The sequence below is a fragment of the Macaca thibetana genome, chromosome 5 (genome assembly GCF_024542745.1).
Source record: "Macaca thibetana thibetana isolate TM-01 chromosome 5, ASM2454274v1, whole genome shotgun sequence".
Classification (NCBI taxonomy): domain Eukaryota; kingdom Metazoa; phylum Chordata; class Mammalia; order Primates; family Cercopithecidae; genus Macaca; species Macaca thibetana.
Window position 1 is genome coordinate 70,488,560 of NC_065582.1, and position 19,439 is coordinate 70,507,998.

At 37.2% G+C, this 19,439-nt stretch overlaps 1 protein-coding gene across 3 annotated transcripts in view; it reads right to left on the minus strand.

Annotated features, from left to right (window-relative positions):
- Nucleotides 1-18,534, minus strand: part of SYNPO2 (synaptopodin 2) — a 174,562-nt gene extending 156,028 nt beyond the window's left edge. For 2 of the 3 annotated variants that reach the window (XM_050792331.1, XM_050792332.1), the window contains exon 1: nucleotides 18,212-18,506. In XM_050792331.1, the coding sequence (XP_050648288.1) occupies nucleotides 18,212-18,316 (105 nt within the window). In that variant the 5' untranslated portion in view covers nucleotides 18,317-18,506. Of the gene's footprint in view, nucleotides 1-18,211 lie in introns of all 3 variants that reach the window. The other variant, XM_050792333.1, reaches the window with a different exon arrangement.
- Between the last annotated feature and the right edge of the window lie 905 nt (nucleotides 18,535-19,439).

The following is a 19,439-nucleotide window of genomic DNA, read 5'->3' on the forward strand; positions in this document are numbered from 1 at the left end:
ATCCAAAGTAAAGAAGTTAGATTTATAAAAACATCAATTGTGTTTAAATCCATGCACTGTTAATGATTTTTTAAAAAAAAATATTGATTACATTTTCATATGCTGGGGAACTGCTTCATTATTTTTTAAAGTTATAAGGAAAAGAAAAGAATTAAGCATTTATTTTTCAAAAGGGCCAGGCTCAGTGTCTCACACCTGTAATCCAGCACTTAGCGAGGCTGAGGTAGGAGAATAGCTTGAAACTAGGAGTTCAAGACCAGCGTTGGCAACAAAGCGAGACCCTGTCTCTACAAAAAATAGGAAAAAAAAATTAGCTGGGTGTGGTGGCACACACCTGTGGTCCTAGCTACTTAGGAGGCTGAGGTGGGAGGAACACTTGGAGTTGGAGGCTGGAATGAGTATGGTGGTGCCACTACAGTCAGTCCAGCCTGGGCAACCTGTTTCCTAAGTAAAATAAAAATAATAAAATAATTAGAAAGGAGCTGCATTGGAAAATGCTGAATTCAATAGTAATTTGCTGAAATACCATTTTAGGCATTAAAAAAAGGTCTAGTAAGGTACACATTAAATTGGTAGCATTTTGAGAGTTGTTCTTTTTTTTAAACAAAGATGCAAATTATAATTTGGAGAAATTCAAATAAAATCCCCATACAATACTGTATAAATAATTATCGTTTCCAGAAAACACTTCTTTATTTTTCAAATTCACTGAGAAAATATGACCATTCATTGGCATTTTCTTTCTCTCATTATTGTCTTGATTTAAAATAGCTCTAACCAAAAAGAACCTTAAAATCATTAACTCTAAATTTTTTATTTTATACATAGAGCAACTGAGAGCCAGTTAGTGTCAGTGATACAGTTAAAGTAGTGGAGACAAGAGAAATTAGACTCATACCTAGAATTCAGGTCTCCTGATTCTCAGTTCAACCAACAGTCTTTTCACTGAAGCTCTTGGATTTGCATCTTGTTGCTACATACTATTACATGAAAAATCTGAACACACATATGTACAACATATACATCACTCTTCTAATTACTCTTTATATAAGCTGCCTATTTTTAAAAAAAAGCATCAGATAAAACCTCAGCAAAATCAGGCTTTTCGATAGTTGCCACTCTTGAACAAACAGTAAAAGATATATAGTCATTCATTCATTTATTCAACAACCTTTCAACAGGTATATCAGCCTGCCTTAAGTATCTAGTTATACATGTATGTGACATATGTTAATCATTCACCTTGAAGAGCATTATTTTGGAAAATGCCAAGAACTATGAAAAGATGTGGTTCCTACTTTCAAAGAGCAGGGTGACAACGTAAGTGCAAAAAATGCAAGCCATTTAACTAGAAATACCAATGAGGAACAAGCCCCCATATCATAACATTAGCTATATCAAAACAATAATATTTGTTTAAGTATCAAATAGGAAAGCATTCCAATGACTGCAGTCTCCCTTGCCACCTTGGCTCCAGGACACTGAGCCCAGGTGAGAATTCGAGACTCGAGTGACGAATGAGGATGACACATTCAGGAGAACATGAGAACAGCCTCACTAGACAAAACAAGCTTGTCTGATAGGGAAGTTGTGTGGTTGGCTGGGGAAAGGGAGGAGGACACGTACAATGAAAGGAAGTAAAGGGTCTTACAAACCTGAAAAGGGATTTTCTATGAGAGATGTGCTGGACTGTTGAAACGCACTCCTGGAAAATCACACAATGCCTATAAGGGTGAAATAATTTTCCATACTATGTTGTTACCTTTCCATGAAAATCAATTAAGACAGACTTACGCCAGACTTCCTGTGTTCTCTCTCTCTCTCTCTCACACACACACACACACACACACACACACACACACACCAGGTATCACTTCTGTTTCTTCTGCAGGTAAGGCAATATTAGGTTCAATGTCTCAATTTGCTTAGTCAGCTACAGGGAGAAGAGACTTCAAAAATCTAGATAAAGAAAGAATGGGAATTAAGAGAATGGGAGCCGTTGAATAGAAAGAAGAAGGAATTTTCCAGCTCAAATAAGAAAGAGAAGCAGAGGGTCAGGGTAATTGGATATCATGAAGAACATAATGGAATAAATAACATGATGGGATCCTTAGTTGAATTTGTGTCTACTCTCAGTCCTATGCCTGCAGCTGAAGGGATCCACAGTAACCTAGTCAACATGAAGCTATCTGGTCATTGTGGCATGGGGGTAGGATGGAGTAATGAGCTTCCTCTCCCTGACCACAGCTCTGCCCTGAGATACAATTGTTCTGATCAACATTTCCCCATCTGGCAGGCCGGCAGCCAAAAGATTGGAGATCTGAAAATAGATCACTGCATTTTGACTCCCTACAGCAACCGATAAATGTAATATAATATTTACACAAGTCAATCTAATAGCAGTCATGCTGAGCACCATCCAGTGGAAAATGCTATGTTTTTCATGAAAGAAAAATAAATAAATAAAGGTAACTTCTATGGTATTATCTGACTCTCACAGATTTTAGTTTTCATTTTAGCTTGATCTTGACTGATGAAAATAACTCACCACTGTTTGAAAAGCTAAAAACTCCAAGGAGTTGAATGTATTATCATTTACTTAGAAAAAGCAGCCTTATATAGTAATAAGGTCTTGTAATTTAGAAGACTAGCATGTGGGGGTGGAGGTGGGGGAGGGAACAAAATCCTCATTAGCCTTTGCCAAAGGCCCTGGCACAGAATTTTCCTGACTATTCAGAGATCAGTGTCCTATATTTACTTACCAAGGACAATTTATTTTCTATTATATTTTCAAAGCGCTTGAAATGATTTTTTCTCTTCCTGATGATTTCCATATGCTGTTTCCAATTAAAGGGCAATAGGTTATTCAGCAAATGTGAGGCAGCATTCTAAAACTATTAAATGCCACTTCACAAGGTGGGACTCCAAGGACTACAGGAGCCCTTCCAATGACATTCGGGTCTCAAAAATCACTGAAGAGAAGACAGCAGATATGTCGTAATTTCATAAAAGTTACTGAGATAAAATTAGAATAACCGCAAACATGCTAATAATAATTTTTAAACTCTTGAATGTTTTCTAAGTACTAAGTGATTTGAATGTATAATTTCTAATCCTGAAAACAATCCTTGGAAATGAGTGTTACAAATGAAGAAACTGAGGCACAAAGACTAATGTATTGAAAGAAAGTTCATTTGCTCTAAATAGAGCTCAACAGAATTATATGCAATTAATTGTAGCTTGAGGTATTTCCTTTTAAAAATCTGTACCATTGACCGGGTGTGGTGGCTCATGCCTGTAATCCCAGCACTTTGGGAGGCCAAGGTGGGCGGATCATGAGGTCAGGAGATCGAGACCATCCTGGCCAACATGGTGAAACCGCATCTCTACTGAAAATTCAAAAATTAGCTGGGCATGGTGACGTGTGCCTGTAAATCCCAGCTACTCGGGAGGCTGAGGCAGGAGAATTGCTTGAACCAGTGAGTCAGAGGTTGCAGTGAGCCGAGATCACACCACTGCACTCCAGCCTGGTGACAGAGCGAGACTCTGCCTAAAAAAAAAAAATTGTACCATTTTTAAGTAGGACAATCATTTGATTGTATTTGGCCACATAAAATACATAATTTTAGGATCCCGTGTCTTAAACTGATTAAACTGCATAACAAAGTAATCTTGATTAGTAATTGATACTGCAAATATTTTCTGAAATATCATATTTATCAAAAATGAAAACTTGCACTGGGTGAAAGCGTCATCACAAGTTGTTCTAACCGGCTTTTGTGCTACAGATTTTATGTGTATATCTGGAGTTCAGTGAATTGGACTACTGCTTTTCTTAATTTTTGAATAAATAAAACTTGTTTAGAAGACAGTTACTTCCTCCTTTAACTAGAATAACAATACTAAAGACAAACCCCTTTACTGCATGCTTACTATGTGCCAGGTACACAGAAAGAGAAAGACACTTTCTCATGAGCTCATTCTCTTCCAGCATTTTGCAATATATTATGTTTTACTGTGCCTGATTAAGTGAATTTCCATATAATTATCTAGTTTCAAGGAAATCATCTTAATATACAGTCTTTAAAAAGCCTTTTGAGTTATATTATTAACTGGCTATTGGGTCTCAGATTTCTCACCTATAAAACTGAGTAATATTCCAATATTTTTACCTACAAAGGCAGCAATTTCATTACATAGTACCTTATTCTACAGATGAGGAAACTGAAGCTCTGAAAAATATCTTTAAATTTACACATTAAGTTGTAACCAGCACTGAAATATTTTTATCCTTTCCATGGGCTCGTTTCCAAACAATATCCAAATAGGATTATCTCTTTTTTTAAGGAGAACTGAAATTAAGACACATTAGAAAATACAGCAAAACTCTTCTTTGCTCTAGATATGGTGTCAAGGTTAAAACAAACAGGATCTAAGTATTAAAATTCTCCTCAACACTCCTTAAATTCCTCTTCTCTCACTGGGAGAATGCACTTCAGATGAAGAGAAAAGATTACTTTAATATTATTTTTATCAGAATTGTTACATAAAAGGTTGTAGTGATTATTCACTTAAATAAGTGCTTGACATGGTTTGGCTGTGTCCCCACCCTAATCTCATCTTGAATTGTAGCTCCCATAATTCCCACGTGTTATGGGAGGGACCCGGTGGGAGAAAATTAAATCATGGGGACAGTTTCCCCCATACTGTTTTCATAGTAAATAAGTAAGTCTCACCAGATCTGTTGGTTTTATAAGGGGAAACCCCTTTTGCTTGGCTCTCATTCTCTCTTGTCTGCTGCCATTTTGCCTTCCACCATGATCGTGAGGCCTCCCCAGCCACATGGAACTGTGAGTTCATTAAACCTCTTTTTCTTTATAAATTACTTAGTCTCAGGTATGTCTTTATCGGCAGTGTGAAAATGGACTAATACAGGTGCTCTAGAGACAGGTCAGTAGGCTGCTACATCATGAGAAGCCGAAACGGATAAAGAGGAAATTCAAAGATCTCATTGCAAAGTTGTTCTTATAAGACCAGTGTGTTGATTATTTAATGATGGGAAAATAACCACATGGCCAGAGTTCCCAGGAGAGAGAGTTTTTCATTTTTACCACTGTGAAAGACTGGACTTCTCATAACAATTTGTCATGGAAATATGTGCCAGCTACATTGGCACATTTACTGTTCCTTGACCATATCAAGCACACTTCTGTCTCAGGGCTCCTGTACCTTTAGAACCCTGTGCCTGGAAGGCTCTTCCCCCAACTATCTAACAAGCCCACTGGATTCTTATGCACATTTACTTTCATCTACAAAATGAAAAGGAAATGAGCACCAACTAACATTGAATCTACTTTACCATGTGAATTGACAGTGGTATCCTGGTCCAGTCTGATCTGTGGGCCAGACAGTTATGTACTTCCCACGGTGCTTCGGTGACCTCACCAAAAAGGGGACTCACCTCCCAGAAGGGTGGAGGGTTTCTCATCAGCTCATTCTCTTTCAGTATTTTGCAACAAATTATGTTTTACTGTGTCTGATTAAGTGAATTTCCACATAATTATTTAGTTTCAAGGAATTCGACTCTCACAAAATGATTCCTATTAAAATATTTGTGAAAGGAAGTTATTAACTAAAAATAACACATTTCAAGCACAACAGAACAACAAGAATACAGCAGAGCCAGAGCTGACTCTTCCCCTCTGCTGCTATGGATACTCTTCATCATATTGTGAGATTAATACCATTACTGCTTAATCCTATGTGACAGGTAGGGAAAATATTCAAAATTATCAAGAAGATAATTTGGAATATGGGTTATCTGGAATATGTGACAGAGGAACTTTGCCTTATTGTGTCCTCTGATGTTAGTTTAGTTAATGTTACTGTGAAGCAATTGGGATTAGGAAGCTATTTAAAAACTAACATCTGAGCAGGAAAAACTTCTGGATTTGTTTTTTCAACAAAGGCAATACTCAATTTAAAACTTAACAGAATTTAAGCCAAGTGTAATGTTTGGAAAGATCTTCATGGCTACAAATTAAAAATGGCTAAAATAATACAATATGGCAACAAAATGTATTTTTTTGCAAGTACTGTTGAAGATGCAAAGAAAACAAAATACCAGAAAATTAGTATGAAAATACTGAAACAAACTACATATTGGAGGAAGTTTGCTGTAATGGTTGGATAAAAAAAAAAATGTTGCTGATATACCTGATATACCTCGGCTTATGGCATTTTCTAAGTTATATTTCAATATTGAAATAAAAAATTACTTCTTTGGGGATCCAAGAAAGAAAGATACTGGAGATAAATTCTCAAAAGTAAATGAAGTCTTTAACTCAAGAAAATGAATATTTTGTAGAAAAACTGTGTACACTGATAATCATTGATAAAGTACTTGACTTTAGCAGGAATTGACAAATATCTATCTATCTATCTATCTATCTACCTACCTACCTACCTACCTACCTACCTACCTACCTATAGAGAGAGAGATTCTAGGGTAAGATTACAGAGGTGCCTTAAATCAAATTCATTCAATGCATTACTTGTAGGCAAGTTCATGCAGCAAAATAATAGAAGTGGAAAAGTGCTACAGGAGGTCATAAATATGAGTAATTTTATAGAAACTCACATTTAAACCATACTGGAATCTTTCAAACGTACCAATGATATAGGGGAGTGACTAGGAAAAGTTTTTATATCATACAGAAATGTGTACCACTGAGGTTCCAATGGTATCTCTTACAAATCCTTAAAATACTTGTGGAACCTAAGGATATTTCAGTTTTATTTAACACATAAATGAACGTTCCAAATTTGTTGACGTTTTCTGTGATGACAAGTGGCTTTTAGTTGCTGGTCACCTGACACACATTTTAGGATAATAAGCATGATACATTCCCTAACATGAATTGCTTTGAAAGCAACTTCAAAAAGAAATGAAACAGAATTGTTGAAAATATTTCTATAATTAAGTAATTTAGGGCTGGAAATCACTTAAATGTATTATTCTTTAAAATGTCATAATAGCACATTTAACTAGGAAGAAGAATTTCTAACCTGATTTCATATTTTTCAAATAAAAAGTACAGCAGGCTGGGTGCGGTGGCTCACGCCTGTAATTCCAACACTTTGGGAGGCCGAGGCAAGCGGATCACCAGAGGTCAGGAGTTCCAGACCAACCTGGCCGACATGGTGAAACCTCATCTCTACTAAAACTACAAAAATTAGCCAGGGGTGGTGGTGGGCGCCTGTAATCCCAGCTACTCAGGAGGCTGAGGCAGGAGAACCTCTTGAACCCGGGAGGCAAAGGTTGCAGTAAGCCAAGATGGCACCATTGAACTCCAGGCTGGGCGATAAGAGGGAGGCTGCGTCTCAAAAAAAAAAAAAAAAAAGTACAGTCAGGGTTTAATACAAAAATAAAAATGTAACCTATTCCAATTAGTTTGTAAGAACAAAGGGTAGACATCAGAGAAAATGAAAAATCTACTGGCCAAATTGCAACAAAAATAGTTGCATTATTTGTTGATAAAAATGAAAAATGATTATCAGGTAATGATTAATTTATTCAGTGTATACCTGCATATATTAAGAGATTATCATTTCAGCTATGACAATCTTTAAACTCAAGAACTGAAATAAATTAAAGTTTCACTAGACCTTTGAATCATTGTACCCCATGGGGTCACATCAAGATTTTCAAAATCTGAAAAAGTCTGTCAATAACATTGTTCTCACTTAAAAAAAAAGTCTTGTCAGCGAGAATAAAAAGACATTTTGTATTGTCAAGAAAACAAAATAAAAATAGTTTTGAAATATTGTTTATTTCACCTTTTATCTCATGTTTTAAAATTTTCTTTTTGGTATGTTTTACGCTATAGATAAAAATATAGCCGATCAGTACATGTACATATATACTATATTTCATATATATGTACATTCACCCTGTATATGGGATATGCTCAAAATTGTTTTAAGAGGCACAGTCAAACCTTTTGGCTACCACTGGTCTAATGGAGGAAACAGACTTGTGAACAAAAGCTTCAGCGTCAGGCTGCATGTGGGAGCTCAAGGTGAAAGCAGTGTGTGATCACAGGAACACGGAAGAGCAAGTGCTCCCCTCCAACTAGACAATTGAGTCAAACCTCTCAGAGAACTGACTTTAACAGAGATGTCCAGGGTAAGTAAAATTTCTCCAAGCATTTTAGGGAAGGCGCCAGGAGATGGGGTGGACAAGCATTCCAGCCAAGGACACAGCAGGGATGAAGCAACCAGGGAGGAACAGTGTTTGAGAGAATCGTAGTATTTTCAAAGAGCTAAATGCACTTCTGGGAGGGTGACAGGTGATGGGGCTGGACAGTTTGTCAGCATCCAGATCACAGAGAGCTTCGTGTGCCACAGCTGGGCCGTCGGTCTGTGAAAAGCCTCACTGCAGGGTGGCAGCTAAGAGCATGGGCTTTGTCATCAAACTGGCTTCTGTCCTCGTTTTGCCATTTGCTAACTATATGATATTCAATTTTTTACTTAACTTATCTAAGCCTCAGTTTCCTCCACTGTTAAAAAAAACAAAAAGGATTGTAGGAATATTAGGAACAAAATAATTCCTAAAGTGCTTAACCCATGTCTGCACATAAGATAAACCAATGTTATGGTTATCTCGATGACAGAGATGGGGAGCCTTTGAAGTATTTTAAGAAGTGATATAACAGGTGATTTAGAAAAATCTCTCTGGCAGCTCTGTGTAGCATGAACTCAAGGAATGTGAAACCAGAAACAAGGAGACCAGTTACAGGGCCAATATAATTATCTAAGAGACAAAAATAAGGACCTGAGCCGAGGTGGTGGGAGCAGGAATACAGAGCAGGAAATGGAGTAGGGCTACTGAGGAGGTAGAAAATCAGTATCTAGACTGCCAGCAAAACACACTGAATTTATATCCTCTTAATAATTTCACCTCTGATATGTCTTGAACTGCATAACAAAATTCTCAAAAATGGTCAGCTGCTTGAAAGTTTTTGCTTCAAAAACAAGGTATCATGCCATAGTTTTCAAGAAGACATGGAAAATCTTGCTAAGAAAATAAAAGAAAATTATCCTTCAGAATGCAGAATTATGAAAGTTTCTAGCCTATTTCTGTTTTATTTCCTAAATTATTCATTCTGGAAATAAAAGTTTCAAATAAAATGATTTGACATTAAGTAATTGAGATTATACTTAATGTCAGAACAAGAAAAGCAGGTGTGGTTTAAGGGGTCACAAAAATCTCTCCAGCATGCTCTTGTTGAGATGCTGTCTTCCTGTCTTAACTGGCTGTTCAAACTACACTAGATCCAAAAGTGACATGTGTAGGAGCTTAGAACACAAGCCCTGGATCCAGGATCTTTAGATGTGCACCCCAGCTCTGGTCTTAACTACCCATGTGACCTGGAGAAGTCACTTAACCTCTTTGTGCCCCTGTAATGGGGATCTTAACTAAGGGTAACCTCAGAGTTCTGTCATTATATTTAAAAGGTTATTCAAGAAGCGTCTGGCACCTAGTAAACGTCATGTATGAGTTTCTTAAATAAAAATTTCTCCAGGCCGGGCGCGGTGGCTCAAGCCTGTAATCCCAGCACTTTGGGAGGCCGAGACCGGCGGATCACAAGGTCAGGAGATCGAGACTATCCTGGCTAACAGGATAATCTCGTAGACGGGGTGAAACCCCGTCTCTACTAAAAAAATACAAAAAACTAGCCGGGCGAGGCTGAGGCAGGAGAATGGCGTGAACCCGGGAGGCGGAGCTTGCAGTGAGCTGAGATCCGGCCACTGCACTCCAAGCCTGGGCGACAGAGCGAGACTCCGTCCCAAAAAAAAAAAAAAAAAAAAAAAAATTTCTCCAGAAGATACTATTAAAGACAAGAAGATATTTGGGGTTAAATGACAGTCATTGGTCATGATTACAGATTTCCTAGGATAAAAATAACATGTCCTGAAAAGGTGAAATTTAAGAAGGTAAATTTTGTTAAACCGGATGAAGGAAGAAGGGTGAAGGAAGGGGGAGTATCTATAGGTCGAATCAGATAAAATATTGGTATGGTTTGCTCTGCGTCCCCACTGAAATCTCATCTCAAATTATAATCCCCACATGTTGAGGGAGGGAACTGGTGGGAGGTGATTAGATCGTGGGGATGGTTTCCCCCATGCTGTTCTCATGATAGTGAGTGAGCTCTCATGAGATCTGATGGTTTGAAAGTGTTTGGCAGTCCCCCACTCACTCTCTATCTCTCTCCTGATGTCATGTAAGATGTGCCTTGCTTCCCCTTCACTTTCTGCCATGACTGTAAGTTTCCTGAGTTCTCCCCAGCCATGTGAAACGTGAGTCAATTAAGCCTCTTTCCTTTATAAATTACCCAGTCTCAAATAGTTCTTTGTAGCAGTGTGAAAATGAACTAATACAGACATAAATCCATAATTCTGTTCCAGAAAGCTCATCCTTCATTTTTTTTAATCAATCCAGTACCCACACTGCTTCAAAATACAAGAGGAGAAGCTAGTTATTGGTGAGTAGGATTATAAAAATCCAAAGACCAATGGTTAGGAAATAGTTATTTGTTACATAATCTAGAGACACAAATTTTCATTCACAATGTTCCAAATGGTAAATCTACCATATTTTGCTGTTCATTTATCTGAAACACACCAGATTTATATGCTAGTTAAAGGAAACGACATCCAATAATCTGCCACATGCAAACAATTTCACAAAGATTTGAAGATACAGTTTGTTGAGACTCTGGCCATCCCTGCTTTTGAAAAACAGAAAAGAATGATAGACAATTCAGAAACATTAGGTGCCTAAAGTAATCCAAAATCATAAACATGTTCTCATTGAGGTTGTCAAAAATATCCCTCAAAAGAGCAGATGTTATTTTCTTTCTTAGACGAGTCTTTTAACTTCATGAAGGTGTTTACTCTTCAGAATTGTTTAATGAACCTGTTTCAGAAATTCTCCATTTCCTTTTATAAGAACCTCACTGCATTCAGTTTCATCATGAATTTGTTAGAAAAGACATAATAAACTTGGAGTCCATATATTTTTCAGATTTATTGATAAGCAGACTGGTTCCATTTGCAGTCTTTCTCCCATTGCACATTACCTGTAATCCTCTTCCTCAGGCCCATTAAACAAAGAATAGTTTCTTATCAATGTTTTTAAGGAACAAGGTTAAATTTGGTGAGATTCTATTTCATACAAACCCTGTACTGAAGTCATTGCACTTTTCACCAGTACTAAGTGACAGCCTGTTCTTTTTATCCAGGTTGAGGCAATGGAGTAGCATGACGCCCCCAATAGACGGAAAGAATTATATTTAACTTTGGGCTTCTTTATATAATGTTTTCGCAATTATTTTTCAGGATCAGTTTTTTTAATCTATAAACTGAGAATTACAAAACTTTATCAATCGAATTAATATTAAAAGAGATAACATATATTAAGACACTTCAGAAATTATAAGATATACACATGGGAAGTATTTTTAGCCAAACATATAAATTAGTTTATATTCTTAAACACTAATTAACTGACAGAAGTTATTTTGGAAGCTACATTAAGATGATTGCTATGAAAAATATGCAAAATATCCAGTTAGGCATAATGTGTATGTCATAATGACACTGCATAGTGACTTCCACATTTGGCAAGGCAAGGATCCTTGCATTTCCTGTGGGTGAGTGACTATCATAAAAGGTAGCTAGATTTGAACCATCTTGCCAAGGTCCTACCCAGAAAGGCCAAACTCAGCCAGAGTCTAGCAGGAGCAAGCTGGTATCTTGATGAACCAGTGGGATTGTAGGAAGTACAGAAGAGATTGTCAGAAGCCTGATTTCCTGTGTTAGGGGACTGTACACTAATGAGGCCCTCTAGCTCTCCCGGAAGAAACCATACACATGCTCCAGAATTTGGACACCAGCCTCAGAGAGGACATTAATGGCCACTCACATTAACCAGAAAAGCACAACACCCAAAGAAGAGAGAAACGCCACCTCATTCAGTTATGAATAAATATATCTATCTGCCCCTTTCCTCTTCAAATCTTTCCTCTTTCCTTCAACTGTGGAGGGACTAGAGGGATATGGGTAAAGAGCAGACACCCTCCTTTCCATGCCACACCCTGGAGCCACAAGCCTGGCCACAGTGACTAGGGAGAGAGTTTAGAGTCAGATAGGTGACTGAAGCTTTAATTAAAGTTGAGGGTTTTAATAACTAAAAGCCACCAAGAATGATGAGATCTGCCCAAAATATTACTAACAAAGGGATTCGTCTTTATCATGTCGAAAGCAGTTACTGGAAGAAATATATGTTTATAACGGAATGAGTTGGCACTCCTTAAAAAAAATCAGTTACATCACATAGGTTCATATCAATCACGTGTTCTTTATGTATGTTAGTCCTGAAAACTTATCACCAACTCATGTGACTTCCATTGATGATCATGTTGAAACTAATATTTCTAGGCAGAATGAATGAAAATTTGACTGGGCATGACAAGAACTGTATACTCTCCCTCTTCCTTCTTCTTCTCCTTTTGTTAAATGTGAATCAGTACTTTAGTAACCTGGCATGCGTTTCGGTATTAGGCAGATGTGTAGTTTCAGTTAGCCTAGATAAGTGTTTCTTGAATGTTACTGTCAGGGTATAGAACTCTCAGCTTAGAAATAAAAACTCTGAACTTTTATTGAGTATTAAACAAAGGTAATTGTTGTTTTTAAAGCAAATCGTATTATCTCTCTCTCTCTCTTTCTTCCTTTTTCTCCTACTCTCCTTCCGCCTGCATCTTTCTGCAGTTTTATCTCCCCAACTTTCCCCCAACACTCTGCACCCACTCCCACTTATGAAGGCACTAGGGAGGCTAGCAAGTCCATGGACAGAGAAGACAAACTACCAGGGAATAAACTGCTAGTCTCCCCTTCTTGCCAGTTCCTCTGATCTTTACAGTAATCATTTTGGAGCTTCCCAATACCTCCTCTTCCCCACTCCCGCTGACCCGGGCAGCCCATCCATTCTGGCTTCAGAAAGGGAAAATCCTCCCACCACTATTATGACCTGCTCACAGTGCCAAAAACTCAGATAATGATTAGCCTCTCTCTGGTCTTTCTCTTAAGTTGACTAGGAGAGAGGCAGTGGGGAAGGGCGGAAGGGACATAACGTGCCACCACCCGTCAGTAAGTCCTGTGGGGACCTATCTGGCCTCACTTGGTTTTTTTTTTTACCTCTTCTTGAATTTCAATGACAATTATAGAACATCAGAGCAGTAAAGAATCTTAGATGATTGATGATGAAGATTTCATGAACCAGCAAAATATATATAATATATATTCATATACATATATATCTTCTTTTTTTAGTTTTATTTTATTTTTAATGGACAAATAATAGGTGCATGTATTATGGGGTACAACGTGATGTAGCAGTACATGTATACATTGTGGAATGATCAAATCAGGCTAATTAGCATATCCATGACCTCAAATATTTATCATTTCTTTGTGATGGGAACATTTAAACTCCTCTTTTTTAGCTATTTTGAAATATACAATACATTATTATCAACTATAGTCATCATGCTGTGCGGCAGAACATCAGATTTTTTTTTTGGCCTCAACTTTCTATAGCAGCTTTTGTGAATCTTGACCACACATCACAATTCCCTTTGGAGTGTTTATAAATCCTGATGTCCAGGGTGAACCCCAGATCAATTAAATCAGGGTTGTACACAAACTATGGTATTTCTTTTAAATAATCTGTCCTTTTGGGACTGATTTAACCTAGTTTTATCCTCTCAGGCACCTGTTTCCACCAATGAGGAAGAAGAAAAATCAGATCTCATCATTTTTTGTAGCTTAACCATTGGCAAGCAATGTAGCCTTTCTCATACCTACTGTTTAGGTTTTGAGGAACATTTGAAGAGATAATACCAGCAAAGCACTTGCAACTTTTCCTAGCACACGGCAAGGGCTTGATACATGTAAGCTACATATGTGCTATGTCTAGCTAATGGCAAAGTTCATGCATAGTGAATATTTTATCTCATTGTCATCTTTCAGAACTCTCTCTTAAAATACATGATTCCAAAATAAGGATTTGTTTAATATCACCTACTTAATAGATTTGCCTAGAGCACACTAACTTCTATAAGCATGTCTGGCTTTAAAATTCCTGGAAAGGGCTTAAAAATCAATTTAAAAACTAAGTGATTAAGCATATTTTCATAAAGATATTACTAGTTTTCATATATAGGAAGGAGCATTTATTCTCAAGTACACACACTCGAACCCATTAAAATCTTTTACCCTCTTTAGAAATACCTATGTTTCTGGAATTCTTCTATTTGAAACATTTTAAAAACCTTACTGATGGCACTAAGGGAAAAATATTATCTGAAAGGTGTTTTGTGTAAATAATACATTTTTATTCAAAATCTTAAAGAACACATATACAATAATAGATAAGAATTATTAAATCCATGTTGGCCTTATGAAATGAAGGATTATACTATGTCACCTCAATTTTAATGAACAATTATTTGAAATTTTGAACTAAATTCAGAAAAATGCATACGACAGTGGTATATAAGATTTGAAGAAAAAATAAATTTCTAACTATATTAAAACGTATAACGGATAAACAGTCTGAACATTTTTTTCTTAATTATTTTCAAAATGTGAGTAATTTTTCAGTTGCAGGTAAGATTTTTTTGTAAAACAAAAATTTCTCCCCACTCCTTTATATGAAGATTTTTCAAAGTGATTTGCCAAAAGTATGTCCTGAGACAGAGCCAGATAAGTATATGTCCCCAAAGAGAGAGTTCTGTAAAGAAGAAGTGCTCACATTCTTTTTGTAAAGCCATCTGCACACACAATGTGGTTTTCTGTTTGGATAAATTTGTTTCTGTTTATAATCTCTTGAAAATATACTTTGCAGAGTATTATGCTATAACTCAGCGTTAGAAATGTTTGCCTCCCATCACATATATTTAGAATATAAATTAAAAGATATATAAACATTTTAAAAACAAGCTTATGTTACTGATTATTTGGGCCTTTAAAAAATTCAGTTTATTTTTTAAAACAAAACAGATTTTCGTGGCATTGAGCTTACATGTCAATGACAAGTTTTGATAATGAATATTCCTGTTATTTATCTGTAAAATTGGGGGTTTGTGTATAGTTCAACCAGCTAACCAAATACTAAACATGTTTGGACATATCTCAGAAGCGACTAAATATGTCACGATAAAGATATTTATTGAGAATTATAAGGTTATTCAATTTTTATTGTTCTTAATAACATTAGACGAGTTTTTTCACACTATTTCAGCCTTGTAGATTTTTACTCTATATAGAATTATGAAAAACCTAAATATGTAGATATTTCACAACAAGCCAAAATGTGTTATTGTCTACAGAACTGCTTTGTAGCATTCCCATTTTAAGGAGCATGGTTCAAGCACTCGCTGAAATTTTCTTTTCTTTGAAAATTTAAGTTTTCCTTCAACTCCCAAATTAATTCTGTGCATGTTATTCAAAACTGTGAACATTTGATTTGACAGCAACCATCTCTCTAGCCTTTCTGTCTCTTTCCTTGCATCCAGCCCTAATAAGCTATCACCAGTCCTTACAAGAAGAGAAAGTGTATGCCCAAGCAACATTCACTTTGCCTTGAACTCAGTGAGATACCATGACTAGATCTGAATTGACTTAATGTTTTAAATAAAATACAGTTATCATAGTGAGGCAATAGCCGTATAACAGAGAAAGTGATAAGCACTTTGTTCCAAGGGATTTCTCCCACAAATAATGCTAGTGTAAGAAATCGAATATAATCATTTGAACTAAAAAAAGAAAAAGATCAACAAAAATGTGCATTGCCATGGTAATTTAGAACTTAACATCTTCTATAGATAGCTCTTCAGTCTTTTTAACATACGGACAAAAGGTAGGCTGTAGACTACAGTTTCTCTCTCTCTCTCTCTCTCTATCTGTCTCTCTCTCCCTCTGTCTTAGACACACAAACACACAAGAATTAAGGCAAACTTCCAGATACTTTCATAATGATATTTTAAAACTTATAGCTCTAACTATAGTATCACAAACTACAAAAGCAAAGCAATCATCTAGATGCTTCAATAATGATCTTTTGAAAATCACAAATGTATTGCTGGATATTTTAGGAAGGATGATTTGGGGGGAGTGTGGGGCTGGATTCTGACATAGCCTAACAACCTTACTGAATCCTGGCAATAGAGATGCCATTAGCAGAGAATCTCCTCCACAGCACCCTTTCCTAGCAATCTGCTTCAGCTCTTCAGTGAATCACCACAAGGAGGTTCCACATTGAAATCGGCACATGGAGAAGTCAGAAGAAACCCACTACCCACTCTACTCTTCAGGCCTGACTGCCCAAGAGCCACCAGAGAACAACAGCACTCAACCACTCTGTCCCCATATTTCGATTAGCAGGCAAGTGATTCTAAAACTGTACACTAGAAGGATCGTAGAATACTTGGGCAAGACAGAGCTTCGTAGACTGCACAGTCCAATTTCTTCCTTACTTCTTTACTACCTAAGTTAAAATTGTCTCTCTCTCCCTACATACATACACACACACACACACACACACACAGAGAGAGAGAGAGAGAGAGAGAGAGAGAGAGAGAGAGAGAGAACAGATGAGACAGGAAGGGTGAGAGATTTTCCTAAGGCCAGGCGGCAAGTTAGATCAGAGCTGGAATTAGAACCCAAATCTCATACCTAGAGCCAGCCAACTGCTATTCTAGACTCAGGACGAATCCGCTTCAGTGTCATGAATTCTACATATGCTAAATTGGGCATTCATATTTTATCTGAGGTTGCCTGCTATTGACTCCTAAAGGAACCCAACAAAACCACCTTTCTGAGCCTTTAATCGCTCTGCCAGTTCCAAGCTGAAAACTCAAGGCAAGTTACTTAACATCCCTGGGCTCTTTCCTCATCTAAAATTCATGGGTTGAACTGCAGACCTCGGAGGAACTTTCCAGTTACAAAAACTCTGCTTTTCATCTACTGTTTTATGCTTCATTCTTGATGTTCGCAATTTTCACTAGGTGGCAGGATTCCACCATCACATTACGAAAGGATTTTCAGATGGATGCCTGGAAGCAAAAAGAAGTTTCAAAGAAACTTCTTTCTTCACAAGGGACACTTAAAAAAAAAAAAAAAAAAGTAAAAGCCAGAGGGAAGCAATAACTACAAAGGCAATGGCCCATGCATTTCATAAAGATCTGTACCCATTTTTAACATAAGCATAAAGTAGGAAATTAATCCCATGCTCTTGCATGTTCTTCAATACAATACTATAATTTGCAATTTGATGATGAAGTTAGATAAAAGTTTGCTTAGTTTTGTGCATTTTAAGTTTTATTTTAGCTGAATGCAATTAGAGAATAGCAGATCCCCTCTGGCTAACCGGTAATGCAGGCAATCTAATGGCAATAAAAGCATAAAGCACTTTTATTAATGTGTTACAAAGTCACCTCTTAATTATAATATATTTAGATTATCTTCTAAGTTTATTTTTGAGATCTTGACTAAAAGAGTACATAAGAAGGAATACAGCACTTGGATTTTTGCATTTATTTGTCAAATCCTTAAAAGGGTATTCTTTTAAATAGATTTTATGCTATTTCATCATACTTTTAAAATTACTGCCCCAAATTGGCCTTTTCATGAATGCTGCATAATAAATGTCACTACCAACACTCTATATGAGTCCCCAAAATAGCCAAGCAAAGTAGTTATGCTGAACTGAGCGTTTCTCCTCTGCCAGAGCCAAGTGAAGTGACATGAAACAATAACTCAACTGAACGTTCTAAAATGGCCTGGAAGAAACGCTCCCCAGTGTCTTGCTGGTTGTCGGAAGAACATGGTTAACTAGGCCTTTTCCTCTGCTGATAAATATGGCATTCTTCCCACCTACCCCTCATCGATCGCAAGTTCATAACATAGGATGTGGTCCATTACTCTCCAAAGTTTCTTAGAAAACAGCTCACATCCTAGAAAAATCAACGTCCGCCGCAAAATCAAACGAATACTTAGACTTCTGCATCAGAACATGAAAACATCATCAACAGGTTGCTTTCATTCCTTCCTAGCACAGAGCCGTGACACTTCGTTCAGGTCCTACCTTTGCAACTTGTAAGGGCTGCTTCTGCTCCTTGCCACCTTGCAATCTGAACCCCCAGGGCGCCCCTCCAGTCATGGAAATGCAGATAAAATCCCCCGTGCCCATGTTTTCCTTTTAGTGGGGCAGCATGAAGAGCTTGAAATGACAGACGAAGCTTGGGTGCGGTAGAGGATGCGCACTCAGCTTCGAGCGCCTGCAGAGGACGCAGGGCTTGGTAATGCAGAGCCTCCGCCGCCGCTGCTGCAGCCGCTGCTGCAGCCGCTGCCCCGGCCGCCCGCTGCGAATTTGTGCAGCTAATGGGCTCATTCTCAAGGAGGCAGAGGCACTCGCAGCATCCAGGACACAGCCCACTCTTGCGTCACTCTCCTTTGCTCGGCCCACCTTCTGGGGAAGGAAAGCAGCCTCACACATAGGAGAATGTCCCCACGTGGGGAGAGGTAAGGGAAAGGAGGACGTGAGAGCCAAAGTTCTCTTGCACTAACAGATTAAATTCAAGCGGTTAAAGGTATAAGTATGATCGAAAAACTTACATTTAATAATTCTGTAAATAGTAAAGGACACATGAAGGTCTAATCTCCACGCCGTGAATGACGTCATAAAGTATGAGCCTTGGGAATTCAACTACTAGAGAATTAGATTCTCTCAAATAAATGTTTTGAGAATTGTCACATTTATGAATGGAATAGATAAAAAAGAGTTAAAGTGAGTTAAATTACTACTTTTCTGTCTGCAGCCTCCTGAATTATTCCTATAAGAGGAAACAAAAGAAAGCATAAACTTTTTTTAAATAAATCTCCAACTCTGAAAAGTACTTTTCTGAACCATATATTTAGAGAAGGGGGAAGAGAAGAGACAGAGAGGGAGACAGAAAGAGAGAGAATGAATATGAATTTTTCTCCTGGAGACTACATTCTTATAACTACATCTGTTGCATAGTTTTGAGTATGTTAAATTTTAATGTGTTTTGTTTTCTTCCTGCTGATCTTCCTAAACCTAAACCCAACAGTTAGTCAACTGCATAAAATATACCATGTCACCTACAGGTTTCTTATTTTTATAGTTTGTCATCCCATGTCATGAATCTGGGTGGTCCAATATAAAAGTAGATTTTGTATATTCCAAATATTTAAATGTTTTAAATCTGAATACAATCTGCCAAAAATGTACAAATGGGACATTTTAATTTTCCCACAATACTTTTGTTTTCCATAACATTCATCCACATAAA